This window comes from Sorex fumeus, unplaced genomic scaffold, assembly GCF_029834395.1.
Source record: "Sorex fumeus unplaced genomic scaffold, SorFum_2.1 ptg000063l, whole genome shotgun sequence".
Classification (NCBI taxonomy): Eukaryota; Metazoa; Chordata; class Mammalia; order Eulipotyphla; family Soricidae; genus Sorex; species Sorex fumeus.
The window spans coordinates 84,439,930-84,459,611 of record NW_026606120.1 but is presented as its reverse complement, the minus strand read 5'-3'; the positions used below and the strand labels follow the sequence as shown (position 1 = coordinate 84,459,611).

General features: G+C 39.4%; 1 protein-coding gene across 1 annotated transcript in view; it reads left to right on the top strand.

The window, feature by feature from the left end:
• Positions 1 to 14,910, top strand: part of ABCA6 (ATP binding cassette subfamily A member 6) — a 64,763-nt gene extending 49,853 nt beyond the window's left edge. Inside the window, exons 28-39 of the mRNA XM_056127257.1 lie at positions 553 to 644; positions 1,294 to 1,414; positions 2,062 to 2,176; positions 4,005 to 4,096; positions 4,348 to 4,526; positions 4,959 to 5,034; positions 5,108 to 5,202; positions 6,630 to 6,749; positions 7,261 to 7,401; positions 9,154 to 9,233; positions 11,539 to 11,594; positions 11,724 to 14,910. Of these exons, the coding sequence (XP_055983232.1) occupies positions 553 to 644; positions 1,294 to 1,414; positions 2,062 to 2,176; positions 4,005 to 4,096; positions 4,348 to 4,526; positions 4,959 to 5,034; positions 5,108 to 5,202; positions 6,630 to 6,749; positions 7,261 to 7,401; positions 9,154 to 9,233; positions 11,539 to 11,594; positions 11,724 to 11,822 (1,266 nt within the window). The 3' untranslated portion in view covers positions 11,823 to 14,910. The remainder of the gene's footprint in view (positions 1 to 552; positions 645 to 1,293; positions 1,415 to 2,061; positions 2,177 to 4,004; positions 4,097 to 4,347; positions 4,527 to 4,958; positions 5,035 to 5,107; positions 5,203 to 6,629; positions 6,750 to 7,260; positions 7,402 to 9,153; positions 9,234 to 11,538; positions 11,595 to 11,723) is intronic.
• The last annotated feature ends 4,772 nt before the right edge of the window (positions 14,911 to 19,682 follow it).

The following is a 19,682-nucleotide window of genomic DNA, read 5'->3' as shown; positions in this document are numbered from 1 at the left end:
CTGACATACAGGGTCAGCCAGAAGGCCAATGTGATAGTGAAACAGTGACAAAGACCAAGAGGGAGTGTGAGGTAAGAGGTCATAAGGGTAAAGTGTGGACAGAAGTGGATCACATGGAGTATTCTGGAATTTAGATCCCAATATTGAGTCATTGAGGAGTACCTGGACGGTTTTAGCAAAGTTACACAATCACACTTAGGTTCTAATGTTTGGTGTTAGAATAGGTGTATGGGGGAAGTGGAGAAGGATACCAAGTAGCAAGGATTCATAGTACCATGACGAGAAATTATGGCTGGTTATGGTGTGAAAAGCATTTGGGTTCTTTATAGTTCTATGGCTTGGATACAGACTGGATATCGGCTGTGGGTAGAAGAATGGAGGCCTGTTCTGTGAAGTTGAATTGTCATTAGGTAGCCAGACCTTTGTCTCTGTTTGTAAGAATGATTCACATTGGTTTCACCTGAATTTCAAAACCCCTCTCGTTGGTTTGAAATGTTTTAAATGCTCTTTAGGAATAAATGCCTAAATATAACTGTTTTTCTTTGCTCCTAGCCTTACGTTCAGACTTTGCTATTCATTTTTGTTCTAAGATGCCTGGAAATGAAGTATGGAAAGAGAATCATGCAAAGAGATCCTATTTTCAGGTTGGAATAAGAAAGCATTTACTTACTATTTATCTTAGTATTTCTAGGTTGTTCTCTACTATCAGTTTATTAAGACGGTATTATAAAATTCGTATTTTAAATGAAGTTTTTAACAATGAAAACTGCTGATGGCCTATAGATGACCAGAAAAAAATCAGACTTCTTGGCAAGTTCTGTCAACAATCACCTAGGGGAAACAGTTGATCCTGTAACCAATCAAGCACGTCATTCTCCCATCCAAAATACTGATATGTTTTTGAACAGCAGGAATAAGATAGAATTGATAGAGAGCCGGATTCACAGCACTTCATGAATCAAAGGACTTAAGAAAGGATTCATAGTAAAAAAAATACTGTGATGAAAGTTGGAGGTGGTTAAGATAGGCTCAGAATCCCCAAAGGAAGTGTGGGTGATCTAATTTGTAAAGAAGTCGCAGTGTTTGTTGACAAATTTGAAAGGATAAGAGGTGCTGAGTGGGGTTGGCATTAACACTGAGGATAGGATTCTGACTACCAGGAATGCTTGGCATAAGTGGAAGCATCCTTATTCTATGGGGGGAAAGGACAATGGTGAACTTACAGAGAAGCTGAGTTTTGATCCACCTTCAACAGGAGATTAGCCCATGTCCTGCATTTCATATTTTCTGCAGAATTTCTCCCCAGAGTGGAGGTGCACGGCAGAATCCAGAACATCCTGGAGATGAAGATGAAGATGTTCAAGCAGAAAGAACAAGAACAGCAACTGCCCTCACCACTTCGACCTCAGAAGAGGTAGAAAAGCAGGTGGCCAAGGGGGGTTTCATGGGCATAATCAAGAACTATGACGAGCAATGGTGTATGGGCTGTTGTTCATTTTGAAACTGTCAAGTTTGGTGTTTTTTAAAATTCTGAAATATGCAGATATTTTCTAGGAATGTCCTGAGACCTCAAAGAAAAACACAAAACTCTAGAGTTCTATTATTTTGTTTATTTTTTATTTGGGGACCACATCTGGCTGTGCTCAGGGATTAACCCAGCTTTGTGTGCAGGCATAACTCCTGGCGGGATTCAAGGAATCATGTGGGGTGCCAGGGATTGAATCCTGGTAGGCTGCATGCAAGACAGGCAGTTAACTTGCTGTACTTTCTTTCCAACTTCAAGTTTTATTCTTTTTTAATATATGAATTGGTTTGGATAACTAGAGTTAAAAGGCAATGAGTTGGCTTCTCTGAAATTATATTTTCTAAGTGTATTGAGAAGAGATCGAAGTGGCAAGAAATTCCATCACCAGTATTTACATATTATATTTTAAAAAGCTGTCTAGATTAATCTCAACTCAAAATGTGACTGGGTTTATAACAAGCAAGATTATAGTATGAATATAATAGGAGCAAAAATCTCAAAATCCACGAAAAAAATCATATCATCATCTATTCCAGAGACCAGTCATACTTGCCAGTTGTCTACACAAAGAATATATGGAACAGAAGAAAAGTTGCTGTTCAAAACCAAAGAATATAGCCATAAGAAATATCTCCTTTTGTGTTCAAAAAGGTTTGGAAGAATCACTTATTTTATTCGCTATTAGTGTGAGACATACCCACTGAGCATCTATGATATGGGCACTGTTATAGTTAACTGAAGCATTCCTTCATTCATTCAAATTACTACTATTATTATTTTGAGTGTGCCAGGCATTGTTATAGGCTCTGGGGATAGAATTATGAAAGGAGTGGGTTAAGTTGCTGTCCTTATAGATTTTTTAATTCTGCTGTGGATTTATTTTTTTAAAGGTTATTGTCTTTATTTTTTTTTCTTTTGGGAGTCACACCTGGCGATGCACAGGGCTTACTCCTGGCTCTGCACTCAGGAATTACTCCTGGCAATGCTGTGGGGGGCGGGGAGGGTGGAGGGGGGCATGTGGGATGCTGGGAGTCGAACCCGGGCTGGCAGCATGCAAGGCAAACTATCTGTCCTCTGTGCTATTGCTCCAGCCCCTTGTGGATATATTTTTTAAACGATCTTATCAAGAAATTGATATCACATAGACAAGTTCTAGGTGGAACATTCAAAGGTGTGAAATGTTGTGGGTGATTGGTTATGGTTAAAGAAGGTCTTTCATGAACAGTAGTAATAGCTAAGCCATAATCTGAGTGACTTGTGTCCCCTGTAGGGGGTGATGAAGAGACAAGACCTCCACAGGCAGAGAACGTAATAAAGGTAGAGACTCGGATACAGAGATAACTTGGGAGTAGTCAGAAAAGTACAGTTGAAAGGTTTAGTGGAGGAAAAGAATGAGTTTAGATAGGAGGTCAATAGAACAAGATTGAATTCAGGTGGCAAATGCAGCATTCAATTTTAAAACAAATTAGTGGAATTTGGTATATTTAGGAAGGTGATTTGATTATGATATATGGCATTCTATTGATCTCCAGAGTTGATTCAGGTGATCTGAATAACTCAGTGGAGCTTCAGTTTCTCCTTCACTGTACCATACTGGCCCTCCTGAATCTGTCTCTTGTCGTTCTTTAGCCAAGAGTATATGGACCTCCAAACAAGCTCCCAAGTTCGTGGAATACCATAAGATATCTCTGAGCTAGTCTTTTGTCAACATTTAACTTTTGTGTTTAAAATATTGCACATCTGGCTATTTTTCATTGATAGATTTGGCTGACAGGCAAGGTACTCTGATGCCAGATTAGACGAAAGATGATGGTAGCTTCGATACAGAAGGTGGATCTCAAAATAGAATGAATGTTCCTGACCTCTCAAATTTAGAAATCTCTTATGTACACACCCAGAACATTTAGCTCCCATAGAAAACTATTTGTCACAATTTTAAGTGAACAAGTGTAGAAGTCCTCTCATTATCTATCAAGAGTATATTACAGGAACCCACCTCCTGGGATGTCTCAACCTACAGATAGTACTAAACCTCTTATATGTCTTTTTTATGCATACATAACTATGATACCATTTAATATATTAGGCAGATTGAGAGATTAAGAAAAACTATTAGTAAAGTAAAAAACTAATAATATACTATAATAATTTATCTGAATGCTCCCACTCTCTTTTTCAAAATACATTATTGTATGGGCCATGTTTTTAGACTTTGGTTGATCTTCAGAGAGCAAAACCAAAAATAAAGGAAAGCTATTATAAGCTGGAAAAAGAAAGACAGATGTATTGACCTCAATTCAATATTTTTCAGTTACTTTATCTAATTATTGGCATTAAAGTTTATGCCTTTGTGATAATTATGTATTTACATTTTGTAAATTTGGTGAGATATGATCTTATCTCAGGAGTTATTGAAGAAATGGCTTGGTGTTTACCACTATTTCACTTTGAATATTGATAGCCAGTGATTCTCTTTCAGGTGAAATTTTTGGATTACTGGGACCCAATGGAGCTGGTAAAAGTTCATCTATGAAAATGATATCTGGAGTCATAAAGCCAACAGCTGGAGAGGTAGTGAAAACTTAAAAAATGGTTTCTAATTCCTCAACAGATGTCTCTTAATAACCACAGGTTATATATCTGTAAGAGTAAGACTTGGGTTCATTTCAAGTGCTTTCTATCCAAAATAGATGAAGTAAGTTCTTTTCTATTTCTTTAGTGCTCTAAAGCTTTAGGAATATGCAAGTTTTCTGCCTGTTGCTTGAGTCATTGTGTGATTGGGGAAAGAGTGATTGTGTTTCCAAACCTTTCTGCTCTCGTAGGTGGAACTGAATGATTGTCGCTCATTTTGGGATCAGCAAGGAGATGGCCAAGTCAAGTCCCTGGGGTACTGCCCTCAAGAGAATGTGCTGTGGTCCAGTCTAACAGTGAAGGAGCACTTTGAGGTGTTTGCCTCTGTGAAGGGTCTGAACAAAGAGGATGCCAGTGCTGCCATTTTACGGTACAAAGGGACCACTTGTTATGTGGGAGAAAGATTTTGCCAAAGATGAAAAACTCACTGATGAAGAAAGGAGAGTTGAAATGTTGTCTGCGCCCTTTTAAAGGGTGCATCAGGGGGAGGGCAGGAATAGAGCACAGGTCTGATTTCTCACACCTCTCATCGATGGATCTAAACTTGAGTTTTGTTTTCATCCATTTATCCATTCCTGAGTTCTTTTTCATCCTTAATGGATACTAATTTGCATTTCTCACTGCTCCAACTTTTTATAATACAAAGCCATTCTCATTGCAACAAAAAATTTGTTTCTCCCTCTGATCACGGAGTTTTAGTTTACAAAGTCATACCACCAAGCTTCTCTGATTCCATGACAGTTCTGTGTAGTTGCGTTTTCTAAGGAACATCTCTCCATATTCTCATTCATTTTCCCATCAGATTGGTGGCTGCTTTTGAACTGCACGAACAACTGAATGTTCCAGTGTGTAAATTAACAACAGGAGCCAGTAGGAAGGTAATGTGTCGAAGGGTAGTTTTCCCAGGGCTGATTTGGTGGCAGCAAATAGAATTGTTTCTCTGCATTTCAGTTGTGTTTTTTGCTGAGCATCCTGGGAGACTCGCCCATCCTGCTCCTGGATGAACCTTCAACAGGCATGGGCCCGGCTGGTCAGCAGAAAATGTGGTAAGAATCAGAGTAAGCTTCCAAGCTAGTTGAAGAAACCTGCTAAAAGTTTACACTGATCTTGGAAAGTCAAATCTACCAGTTCCTAATTTAGTAAAAACAATCTATCCATTAGAAAATCATATATTTAATGAATAGATTCTGAAATGTTATTATATATTTGTATGGTGTTTACGTGGAGAACATTGAATTATTTTACAAAAGTTTTAAGTATTAGTATTTAAAGTATATGTATACAATTTTTAGTGTTGCCTTCAAATTGTTCAGATGTCTGTAACTGTTTCCTTAGATGTTATAAGCTTGCTGATATCATTTCCTTTTTCTTTCTTTTTAATAATCAGTTAAATCTGCTTTTTCAGTTTTACTTAGTTTTCCTTTATATTTATATTTCCTTTATATATATTTCCTTTATATTTATTCCTTTATATTTCCTTTATATTTAGTATAGTGGATAGGGCATTTGCCTTTCACACGGCTGACCCGGGTTCAATCCCTGGTAACCCATAGTAACCCCTGAGCATCACTGGGTGTGGTCCCCCCAAAATTGAGATTTCCCACACTAAAGACAAAATAATTGTCAATAATTAGACTCTTTCCTTTGCTCTACCAAGGTGATGACCTTCTCCAAACTATATATTTATTTATTTATTTTGCTTTTTGGGTCACACCCAGCGATGCACAGAGGTTACTCCTGGCTCTGCACTCAGGAAACACCCCTGGCGGTGCTCAGGGGGCTATATGGGATGCTGGGAATTGAACCCGGGTTGGCCGTGAGCAAGGCAAAATCTGCTGTGCTATTGCTCCAGCCCCGCTTTCCCTTATTTTAATGCAGGACTTTCTCATCTTGACTAATACATCACTCCAATTCACTTTTATACTGATGACTTTTTAATGTTCTGTTTTTAAGAAGAAATGAATTATTAAAATGATGTGAATGAATTAAAAAATAATGTGAATTTATAAATAGTCATTGTACAATCAACCAGTTCCAATAATGGACCAGGCAAAGCTTATCTTTTTTCATCAACACCTCCACCACCATTTTCCTTCCCCCAATTATTTTGAAGCAAATGCCAGACATTATATCTTTGATTTATAAAAGTTCTAGTTATTCTTTCAAAAAGTTTTGTAGTCTATATTTTAAAAAAATAGAAAAATCAATTTATTCAAAATACCATTGGCACCCCTTGAAAAATAAACCAGTTCTTTATGTCATAATAAACCTATTTAGTATTTATATTTCTTTGTTGTTTAAAAAATTGAGGTACAAACATTAGTTTTAAACTATGTTTTCCTATAAAATTTCTTCTCAATTTCCATCTTTTTCTGTCTTTATGACTCTGTGTGTGTGTGTGTGTGTGTGTGTGTGTGTGTGTGTGTTGTGTATGTATTTCTTTTAACAGTCTTAAATTTTTGGTTCACTTTAGGAGTGTAATACAGAGTGCCATTAAAAACAAGGGGAAGGGGGCCCTCTTGATTACACATTACCTGGCTGAGGCCGAAGCCCTGTGTGACCGTATCGCCATCATGGTGTCAGGAAAACTTAGGTATGTGCCTACTCAGAGTTTATTCTTGATTCCAAAAATGATATACCGTGTGGAGAGAGAGAGATAGTATAGTGGATAGGGCATTTGCCTTTCACACGGCTGACCCGGGTTCAATCCCTTGTAACCCATAGTAACCCCTGAGCATCACTGGGTGTGGCCCCCCCAAAATTGAGATTTCCCGCATTAAAGACAAAATAATTGTCAATAATTAGACTCTTTCCTTTGCTCTACCAAGGTGATGACCTTCTCCAAACTATATTTGAAGTTTTAAATGACATAAGGTTCAAGGGATGGGGCTGGAGCCATCACACAGTCAGAAGAGCATTTGCCTTCCATATGACCAACAAGGTTTCGGTCCCTGGCATCCCATCTCCCAAGCCCCTGTCAAGAGTGATCTATGAGCACAGAGCCAGGAGTCAACCCTGAGCACTCTCTAATGTGACCTCCAAAAGAAACAAAAAGGTTTAAGGAAGAATACTTTTTGACAGACTGTCTTCCTTCTGACTTCTAGATGCATTGGCTCTATCCAACACCTGAAGAGTAAATTTGGCAAAGATTACATCCTAGAACTCAAAGTGAAAGAAACTTCTCAGATGGCTTCAGTCCATACAGAGATTCTGAAACTTTTCCCACAGGCTGCCCAGCAACAAAGGTAAAAGGAGCTTTGCATTATAGAGAAACATGGAGATTTTCTAAGTCAATATTTTGGTGGTCAGGGGGTGTTCTTTGAGATGGCAGGGTAATTTTATTTCATAATGAAAGTTAGGATCTTAAAATGGATTTGATTTGGGGGTCAGAGTGATAGTACAGCTGGCTAGGTGCTTGCTTTGCATACCACTAACCTGGGTTCAATCCCTAGCACCCCAGATGGTCCTCTGAGGTAATTCCTGAGTGCAGAGCCAGGAATAAGCCCTGAACACTGCTGGATATGGTTCCCAAAACACAGAGTAATTGGAAAAAATTAAAGGAAAGTACCTTTTGATGACTGAATTCATGTGTGACCCCAACCAGGTCTGTAGTGCTCTTTCTCGGCCTTCCTGAAAATACCTAAAGAACATGAATATTTAAATATTTGTTTATAATTTAAAAGATGTAATTATTAAATGAATATTTTATATTCTATTAAAATATTATATGAATATTATATGAATATTTAAATATTTGTTTACAATTTAAGAGATGTGTCCCTGTATCTTTGGGGAACGAAAAGGAAGTGAAACACAAACGGATTTTTAGTTCCTTTGAAGAGATAAACATGCCAAAAAACCACAGCATAGCAACTGGTGTTTTCATTTTAGCAGTATAAGTTTAGTGGAATCATCAAAGGTGTAAGTGTGTAATACTATCCTCCTCCCAACTTTTTAAGTTGCAAAACAAGAAATAGTTTTGGTGAAGGTGGAAAAATCGTGAATACTAAATGTTGAATTATAATGACGAGTGGAGGGTCAGAGCAACAGTACAGCAGAAAGGATGTTTGCCTTGCATGCAGCCAGCTCAAGTTCGAACCTCATCATCCTGGATGGTTCCCTGAGCACCGCCAAAAGTAATTTCTGAGTATAGATCCAGGAGTAACCCCTAAGTATTGCAGGATATGATCCCCTCCTCTCTGCACCCCCAACAATAAAGGGACTGAATTGAAGAGGGTTCCTCTGGAGACCTCTAGGGCCTCTAGACACCTCTAGGGTCCTCTGAGAGCATAAAATTGGAGATGAATTGAGGATGGAGCATGAAGTCAGGAAGGTAGAAGGAGCACAGGGGAACAAACTGCCAAATATTAGTCTGGCTCTTCTCAGAGATCAGTGATTATTTTAGTTTTTAACTAGAGCCTTTTGAATCCTTCTCTCCCAACCTCATATCTCTGGTTTGTTTTGTTTTGTTTTAGCCTTCTGGTTGTACAGATGAAATGTTAAACTGGAAGTCTGGGGTTAGTTAATCAAATTTGAACTAACTGAACATATTAATTCAGCAGACTTTGGTCAACCAGAAAAATGTTTGTGTGACCATTAATGGAATTAAACTGAACCAAGGCCATTTTAAAAATTGTCCCTTGATGGGGCTGGAGCAATATAGCACAGCGGGTAGGGCATTTGCCTTGCACGCAGCAGACCCAGGTTTGATTCCCAGCATCCCATATGGTCCCCCGAGCACCGCCAGGAGAGATTCCTGAGTGCATGAACCAGGAGTAACTCCTGTGCATCGCTGGGTGTGACCCAAAAAAGCAAAAAAAAAAAAAAAATTGTCCCTTGATAAATAATTTATAAATTTCATATCTAAGTAATATATTAATTTGCATGACTTTTACTTTAAAAAGGAAATTGCTGATCTTGCCAATATTTATTTTGATGGTCATTTTTTTTTTCACCTTTGAAACGCGAACTCAAATATGACATTTTCTTATTCTCAGGTATTCTTCCTTCCTGACCTATAAACTGCCCATGATGGATGTTCATCCGCTGTCTCAGGCTTTTCACAAATTAGAAGCTGGTAAGATTGGCCATTTAAAAATAAACTTTCAGGCTGGAGAAGTTGAGTAAAGCCTTTGGCTTGGTTGACCTGGGTTCAATTACTGTCATTCCATACCATCCCCGAGCCCTGACAGGCATAATCCCTAAACACAGAGCCAGCAGTAAGGCCTGATCCACAAAACAAATGAATGAATACAAATGAGCTTTCAAATAATAAATCCCTACTTAGAAGGAATCTCATTCAGTGGGATTGTAATTAATGGGAGATAATTACAAAGTATCATTTTTCTACAAACTGGTGATTCTAAGAATTCTCCTGGTGGGATTTTACCCCAATTTTTAGTTAATCCAACTCTCTGGAAAGTGTTCATCTCCAGTGTGGGAAGGAAAGTTGCAGAAACCAATGCATATACTTGCCTGTCTTTGCAGTCGATTCACAACATAGATCCAGGAAGGCCCCTGCTTGGTTTGCAGGATAAATTCATATACGCCATGAGTTATTATTCCCTCCCGCTCTCTTCCATGTCCATTCTCCTCTTATTCCCCCCTACTCAACCAGTACCCCTGCTTGACTCCCCACTAATAAAATAAAGGCAATGGAAGACCTTCTCCCCTCTGTCCTGAGCTCTGCTTTTGTGTGACAATGAACAATGAATGAGCAGGTTAAGGCCACCCCTGCTTTTCATGTAATGCTTCTTGCCCCCTTTTAATGGTTCTTTCCTTTTCTTCATTCTCATTTTTCCACTTTTAAGTAGGTCATTCCCAGTTGCAGATATTCCCAGTGCAAAGTCTGATAACAGACTAAAGGCCAAAAGCTCAAACTCTAAGCCTAGTCCTTGTAGATTTTCAGAGAGTCATTCTCACTAGCTAGGAGTCTTCATATTATGCCATTAACAAGGCTAGACTTCAATCCCTTCATGTACACATAATTCATTTCCTTTTTTTCTCTTTGGGTCACACCTGGCCATACACAGGGGTTACTCCTGACTCTGCACTCAGGAGTTATTCCTGGCGGTGCTCAGGGGAACCATAAGTGATGCTGGGAATCAAACCCAGGTCGGCCACGTGCAACGCAAATAAGCAGGGGTGGCCTTAACCTGCTCATCTCTCCAGCCCTACATAATCCATTTCTACAATATTAGAAAATTTCGGTGTTACCTGGAAGGGGCCTTAGGAACATCAAATAGGTGCATTTGTACAGTCCCTACCTGGTTGTGTTTGATTGAGAGTTTAGAAATCTCTGACTTGCTCCTTCAATAGACTTCCCGAACTCCCTATTCTTCCTAAATTCATCCCAGAGATATTCTTCTACTGCAGGACTAAGTATTTGCTTCTTTCTGCCTGATATTACTAGATATCCAGCAACACCCTAACTTCTTTCTAATTTCTGCTCAGTTTATATCTCAGCTTTCCACAATTCTTCTGTTAAATAATGTATTCTTGAACTTGATTCATTTTTTTCTCCATAGTAGATAACATCATTAATTATGTGATTCAGTGCTTATTTATTTAATACCAGTACCCTTCCCACTAGAACGTATGCAATACAAATGCAGAGAATTGGTTTTCTCCTGTGTTTTTTATTGTCCTACCTAAAAGTAGCTCATGCCAGAGGATTTTCAAGATATAAATACTGAACCATAAATACATATCTCCAGTGACTCACCTCATACAGATAATCTGGTAATCTGGTGGGGAAGCCTGGGGACCGGAGATGGTACAGCAGATAAGCTGGTTGAAGTACCTTACAAAGATGGGTTGGATCGGGCTTGAGCGATAGTACAGCAGGTAGGGTGTTTGCCTTGCACACGGCCTACCTGGGTTCGATTCCCAGCATCCTGTATGGTTCTCTGAGCACCGCCAGGAGTAATTCCTGAGTCATAGCCAGGAGTAAGTAACCCTTGTGCATCGCCAGATGTGACCCAAAAAGAAAAAAAAAAGATGGGTTGGGTCCTTTTAAAAGGGAAGAATGAAATTGAAATCTTCCTCATGTATAAGAATCTATTAATCAGTAGATTAATAGATTTAATAGTTACCTGCTCAAGCAAATTGATGAACAATGGGAGGGCAGTGCTACAGTACTTACTCAGAAGCTTTATCTCCAAGATACATGAACATATAAACATCAACATAAAATGAGAAAATTCTCCTATGCAATTATATTAACTCTAATTTTTCATTCCATTATTCCCTTTTTCCAAGTATTTGTTTCCCCAGACTTAAATTCAATGTGTATTAATGATCCATATTTTGATTTCTACAACATAGAAAAAAATCCTTGCTGATAAATTATAAGCATCAATGACAAATCTTTTTGATTTCAGCAAAACATAAAATGAACCTGGATGAGTACAGCCTCTCTCAATGCACCCTGGACAAGGTGAGTAAGTTTTACTGGGTTTGCATCCTTGCTGTGTCAGAGAAAAGTGACCTGTATGTTCCCTTGTGATCGGGAAGACAAAAGGAAACTTGGTCATTCTTGTTTCCTTCTTCTTCACCTCCTATTTAGGTCTTCGAAGAGCTTTCCAAGGAGCAGCAGCTGGGAGAACTCGATGAAGTTGACACAGCTATGAGATGGAGACTGTTACCTTATTCAGACGACCCTTAAAACCTCATGTCTACTAATTCTTTGTTGTTGTGTGTCATATGCACTATGCGCTATGAATAATTAGTAGGATATATAAATTAAAATTTTGTTGCCATCAGCATCAACTATATTTTGTATATTTAGTTGGTTACCAAATACATTGTTAAATTGAAGGGTGATAGAAAATTCATGATAAAGATAGCAACACTTCCTAAAAGTGACTGGAAGTACCAGATCCTGGGTTCAGAGGATATAAGACCACAAGAAAAATATATGAAAGGATGATGTTTTTGGAGCATAACATTTATTAAAAAATAGTCTTGCTAACATACAGAAGGATGTAACCTACAGCCATAGGCCACAAGATTGCTAACCCAGTTTAAGTTGATTAGGGCATCACCAGAGTCTTCTCTGGAAATCTTCTAGAATTCTCTTTACTTACAAGGGAACATATGCGCATGAGTAAAGCAGTTGAAACATGTCTTTTCAAAGTACTGGGAGTAACCAGAGCATTTAATTGGATTTTTAAAATTTTAGATTGTTGTGTTGCATTCTTAGGATTGTAGTGGGGGTATCTAATCTCTTTTACAAATAGTTTTTGTGTATTTACTACAAGCATTGACTCATCTTTTTAGTAAACCTATGTATGCATGTATGTGTGTATAGTTTTACATATATGCATGTACCCATATTTTTTGTATTCTTAGTGGGAAAATCATCTTTAGTTTGACATATTAATGTTATATTACACAATATCTGTTCATTTTTATTATCATCTCATGAGAAAAAAATTTGAAAACCAAGCAATATACTTGATGCTCCTTTGTGATATATAACTTAAAATATTGTCATTTTTACTGAAGAGAATTTGTATAGTGTGGAAAATAGACATTAAATAAAATTAAGTAGTAAATCACCATAATATTTTTATACACATAAAAGTCAACTATCAATTTTTGTTAGTGCATTTTAACATAGTTGGAATTATAAACATTTTAATTAAATATACATATACTTAGATTTGCCGATTAATTTAATTTTGACTCTATGATGACTTTACTACTTTCACTTGATCACTTGACTTCCCGTCAATTGTCGATTTGCTTGAGTGGGTGCCAGTAACGTCTCCATTTGTCCCTGTCGCGTGCTAGTGTGGCCCAATGGCGTCTGTTAGCTCTAGGAACACGAAGAGCCTCAAACAGATCGTTCATGATCTTGATGAAGAAGTCTGACCATCTGGTAGGTGGGCGGCCACGCGGTCTTTTGACATCCCATGGAATCCAGTCGGTAATGGCTCTAGTCCAGAGGTTGTCTCTAAATCTCATTACGTGACCAGCCCATCTGATTTTTGACACCTTGGCAAATGAGACAGCGTCCCTGATTCTTGATCATGATCGTCGACGGAGGTCAGAACTCCGGATTCTTTCTCTCATTTGAGTGACATGTGATATTCCAAGCATAGCTCTTTCGATTCCTCTTTGGGAGACCCCAATAGCGTTCTCATCCTGTTTGCGTTGGGCCCAGGTCTCTGAGGCGTATGTTAATGCAGGGAGAACAGTGGAATCAAAGAGATGTGCCCAGAGCCGGAGGTTCTTCGTCCTCTTAGCTATTTCTTCGACACTCTTGAAGGCATTCCAAGCTGCTCCCTTCCTCCTGCGCAGCTCGGGTGCCAGGTCATTTGTCATGTTGACTTCTCGACCTAGGTACACATAGCTGTTGCATTCGGAGATGGTCGTTCCGTTGAGAGCGAATGGGGCATCAGGAGCAAGGCTGTTTCTCATAAACATTGTCTTCGTAAGATTCAGCTGTAGTCCTACCTTTCCACACTCACGGTCGAAGTCGACCAGCATTTGTGCCACTTGGCTGATGTTTGGTGTTATTAAAACAATGTCATCAGCAAAGCGGAGGTGGTGTAGTTGCCAACCATCTATCTTCACTCCCATTCCTTCCCATTCCAGTCATCGCATGATGCGATGACTGAATTTACCACTTTATATTAATTATTTGCATTCTTTTCAAATTTATGCTTTTTTGTGCTTTATTCTTTTTTGGGCCATCACTATAGTAGTAGTGCTAACATTTAAGCTTTTAGTGTAAAAAGTTATGGATTTCCAATATCCCAAAAGTACTAAAGATCCCCCACCACCATCCTTATGTTACTTCTGGACTGTATCTTCCTTTTCACAACCTGACTTCTCTATACCAGTTGGTATGTCACTTTTATATAATTAGAGGATTTGTCGCCATTAAATGCTTTTATTCTCTTGCTTTGTTTCCTTATATACAACATATGAATGAGATCATCTAGAATCCATCCTTCTCCCCCTGACTTACATTGCTTAACGTGATTTCTAATTCCATCCAAGTTAAAGTAAATGGCAAATTCTCATCTTTTCTTAAAACTGAATAATATTCAATTGTGTGTCTCTATATCAGATCTTCTTTATCACTACCTGCTGTTGAATGCTTAGGCTATTTCCCGATCTTAATTATTTCAGCACTGCAATGAATATTGTGTGCATGTATCTTTCTGGGTTAATGATTGTTGTTCTTAGGATACTGTAGAAAAAATTATTTAACATTTTTATTATACATTTTATAAACTTTTAATACAAACAAATATTTTATCTGTATAGTTATACATACTTATGCATATATTTATATTTGATAAATATATAGTTGCATATTATATTTACAGGGCTGGAGCGATAGCACAGTGGTAGGGCATTTGTCTTGCATGCAGCCAACATGGTCAACCTGAGTTCGATTCCTCCACCCCTCTTGGAGAGTCCAGCAAGCTACCAAGAGTATCTCGCCCACACGGCAAAGCCTGGCAAGCTACCCGTGACGTATTCCATATGCCAAACACAGTAACAAGTCTCACAATGTTACTGGGCCCACTCGAGCAAATCGATGATCAGTGACAGGACAGTGATTTTATTTACAAACTGGTGAGAATTAATCTGTAGTTTACTGTTAATTCAGAGACTCTTAAAAAGTCCATTTGTAGTACAGTGAGAGTTGAAATTAGATTATTTCTAAAACTCAAGCAATAAATTATCCTGTCATGCAAATATATAAATATCAAAATATATTATTTTACACCTCATCATAGAATCTTTGTATTCTTCTTTACAATTTTTTTCAGCTATAGAAACTTTTGCAAAACGCTGATAACCAAGTAGATGTAGCATGAGTATTGCAAAAAGTAACTGAACATAGTTTACTAAAATCATGGGGGCTGGAGTGATATACAGTGGATAAGGTGTTTGCCTCACATGTGGCTGATCCAGGTTCAACCCCTAACACCACCAGGAGTGTGTCTGGAGCTCTGCTGGATGTGACCCACAAAAAAATCACAATCACAAATCATCCTGTTATTCGTCAATTGCCTCGAGCAGGCCCCAGTAACGTCTCCTTCATCCTAGCCCTGAGATTATATTCAAGGCTCTTTAGGAGAATGAGACCCATCATTGTTACTGGTATTTGGCATATTGGGTACGCCAAGGGGAGTTTGCCAGACTCTGCCCTGTGGGAAGGCTACATTCGGTAACCTGCCAGTTTGTCCAAAGTAGGAATGAGATAATAAGATGTCCTATGGCCACGTGGTTCCAGGAGCTGATTTTTATAGTCTCTGAGTCTTGGCCGTTGATGGGATTACACGGCCAGTTGGTGGGTGTGACCCCTGCCTACTGGAATTTGGAGGATCTTGGTGGAGGATGCCCGGCCCCAATCCGAGTAGGCTTGGAGATCTCGGCCCCGGAACCCACGTGACTTTGTTCCTCTGCCAGTACCTTCATGTGTGCGGAGAGTGGTCTCAGCATGGTGGTGGCTGGTCCTGGAGGTCTTTGGCTGCCGGAGCCCTGGTCGGGGCGGGGAGGAAAGCTCAACCCACTCCCCTCCAAGGGGTCCCGGCGATTGAGGATAGTCAGGTGCGGGGGCAGAAAGAAGACTGCACTCTTCTCTTCCGGGATCTGGTTTTTATAGTCTCTGTGTCTTGGCTGCTGATGGTATTACACAGCGCCAGGGGGCCAGTTGGTGGGTGTGACCCCCGCCTACTGGAATTTGGGGGATCTGGGTGGAGGATGCCCGGCCCAAATCCGAGTAGGCTTGGAGATCTCGGCTCCGGAACCCGCGTGACTTTGTCCCTCTGCCAGTACCTTCATGTGTGCGGAGAGTGGTCTCAGCATGGTGGTGGCTGGTCCTGGAGGTCTTTGGCTCCCGGAGCCCTGTTTGGCATACACATACACATACATAGTTGGTGTATGTGACCCACAAACCAGAAAAATCAATAAACTAAAATCATAATAATATGATTGCTTATAAAAACTGTCAACTTAGGTTTTGTTAGAATTGTGTTCAATAATAATGGGTATAAAAGAGATCAGAATAGGGGCTGGAGTGATAATACAGCAGATAGAGTGTTTGCCTTGCACGCAGCCAACCAGGGTTCAATCTCCGGCATCCCATATGGTCCCCGAGCACTGCCAGGAGTAATTCCTGAGTGCAGAGCCAGGAGTAGTAACCCCTGAGCATCGCTGGGTGTGACCCACAAAGATAAAGAAAAAAGAGATCAGAAAAAAAACAAGGAAAAAATATTGCTGAAATTGAAAAATAGTTACATTATTTCTAACTAGATTTCAAACAGAATTAAGCTGATTTAGTTCTCTGTTTTGCTGACATACTCCTTTTCTCTCACAGAGGGCTCACCAATCCCTTTCTTTGATGAATGAGTTCCAGCCAAACTTGGCATCCTAACGGGAAGTAACTGTTAGAGATAAAAAAGTGGAAAGATAGATAGTGGGAAGTGTTTTGTCCCTCCTCTCCTGCTGTAGCTCCTGGTCTCAAAGAGGAGATGTATCCTTCCTGGCCTATAGCATTTTCCTCCTATACTTATACCCGTCACTTCTGACTCCCCAATTGCTGTTGACCCTGGAATGTCTCACTCTTTCCTAGTACACAGCCAAAATTTAAAGTGAAAGTCAAAATTTAAAGTGTTTGCTCCTACTGTTTTATGATTCTACAGGCTGCTGCTCCAAATAACCTGGGTTTTTTGTAAAAAAAATTATGTTAAAAAATATGATAGAGATACATAAATGATGGTATGTCAGTTGACCCCAATTCTTTCCAATATCTTGCTTTTTCATCTTTCACCTTGGTTCTTAAAAATCTCATATTGATATCAAAGTCACTAAAATATATTTTTAAAGGTGAGAAATATGGCAGAGTCTGGCAAGCTCCCTGTGGTGTATCTGATATGCCAAAACCCAGTAACAATGGTGGGTCACATTCCCTTGACCCTGAAAGAGCCTCCAAAGTGGCATTTGCTAAAATCTCAGGACCAGGATGAATGGACACGTTACTGGTGCCTGCTCGAGGAAATCTATGAACAACAGGATGACAGTGATACAATGACAGGTGAGGAAAGTCAAGTGATTCAACTGGGCAGGTGTTGGGTAGTGAATGTGGGGAAGATGGTGAAAATGAAGTGAATGTAGTAGAAATGGAAAGTGTTGAAATAGGCTTTTGGTGTATGGATATTGAGGAATTTGTAAACCAAGGGAAACTCCCAATAGGCACCCAACATTAAAACTATCCCAGCAAGTTCATCCCATTTATCCCAGTTTGGAGGAATTTTAAAAAGCTAGAAAGTGAGTATTATAATGAGAAATCCCACCTGGGAGAATGGATAAACATCTGAACCAAGTCAAATGTTGAAGTGGAGGCCAGCGTCTTCTAGCCTGGCCTGGTAGGAACCCAAAACTACATGTACACATGTGGATAAAATTTCCAGGGAAGGGGAAAGATGAAAGGTGCAAATCCTAAACACAGAGCATTGGGTCTGAAAGTTGTTGGTAGAGTCTTGATGGTCATGAAGTTTAGAGTCAGAGGATGTGGGGATACAAAAGTAGGATAGTTCTGGAAGGGAGATGTGTGCTAAAAGTAGATAAGGGACCAAACATGATAACCTCTCAGTATCTATATTGCAAACCATAATGCCCCAAAGTAGAGAGAGAGTATGGGGAAAATTGTCTGCCATAGAGGTTGGGATGTGTGTGGGGGGGGCAGGGGGAGGGATACTCGGAACATTGGTGGTGAAAATGTGCACTGGTGGAAGGATAGTTGTTTGATCATTATATGACTGAACTCAAACATGAAAGCTTTGTAACTGTATCTCACAGTGATTTCATAAAAAATAAAAGATGTGAAAAACAAGTTGATAGGCTTGGGGTCAGAGCAATAGTACAGCGAGTATGGAGTTTGTCTTGCATGCAGCTGACCTGGGTTCAATCTCCGACATTGCCATGTCGTCCCCCAAGCACCACCAGGAGTAATTCCTGAGTGCAGAGCTGGGTGTCAACAAGATGCCAAGTAAAAGTCTCAATTCTTACACTACCACTCTGGCACCTGTGGGAATTGAATTGTAAACGTTACTTATTAGTTGTGGCTTTTGTGATGACTGTGAGGATCCCAGAATTATGGTGTTTGTTAGAATGAGGACACTTTGTGGCAGTGCTGTGTGTTCCTTGTCATCACACTCAGGCTGCATGCTCACAAGACACCATCGTTATCTACCACCCACTATCCCTGAGCCCTCATGCTATTGCTTTATCATTATCATTATTATTGGTATCATAATTATTGTTACTAAGGCATCATTATTTATAGAGTTGTTCAAGATAGGGTTTCAGGCATTCAATATGTCAGCACCAATCCTACCAGCAGTGTCAACTTCCTTTCACCTGTGTCTCCAAAAATCCAACCACATGTCCCATCTCCTTGGAAGGAGAATTTTTAAATTTTGTGATTGTAGTTTGGTCTCATGCTTACATGTTGTTGGCGCTGTATTTTAGATATATGCATGTCCCTTACCTCTGCACAGTCCATATGTGCCTTAGGCTCCTGACCCTGACCCCATTACTTCCTGTCCAACTCTTCTTACTCTCCTCTTCAATTTATTTCCTTTCCTGGATTTTAGTGAAATAAAAATTTTAAGTAACTACCTCCCCAAGGACCAGTGGTATCATGGTAGGTGGTGTAATTTTATTAACCAGCATTTTTTTTGTCTTCATCTTTAATGAGATAGAGAATTTAAATCTGATCATGCCTCCTTCCTCCCCTGTCCCATAGTTGCTGTTTGATAATTAAATCTCCACTGTGCTTAACATGCCAAGCTCACCCCTCCAAAGAGAATTTAATCATGATTACATTTCTCTACAGGGTCAATATTTAATTGGTGTACCCATATATTTGCTATTTTCTGTCATCTAAATAACCTTGGGTTTAAGAGTAGCACTGTAACACTGTCCTCCCATTGTTCATCGAGTTGCTCAAGTGGGCACCAGTAACGTCTACATTGTGAGACTTGTTACTGGTTTTGGTATATTGAATACACCACGGGGAGCTTGCCAGACTCTGCCGTGTGGGCAGGATACTCTTGGTAGCTTGCTGGGCTCTCCGAGAGAGAGGGGAAATCAAACCAGGGTCTGTGGCATGCAAGGCAAACACCCTACAGGCTGTGCAGTTGTAGGCAGAGAAAATTAGAGTTGACCCTTAGAAGATAAAAACCACAAACCAGGAGCTTTTATTTTTCATATGTTAATGATACCCCAATCAGGCTTGCTAGGAAGCTAATGGTTTGGTTTTGTTCTCTGCAGCTCGTGTTTTTCTTAAGTATTTTTAACTTAAGTATTTAAGTTAAAGAGAGAGAACTACTAAAATGAGAGTAGTTGTTTCAGAGTTATCTGTAAAAAGGAAATCCCATATTTTAATTACAGCATGCATCTATTTTATCCTTATACACCCACCCCCATTTAGATGATTTATCAGTCAATTCATCTTTGCCAAACACCCTAATGCTCAAAATATCAATCTTATTTT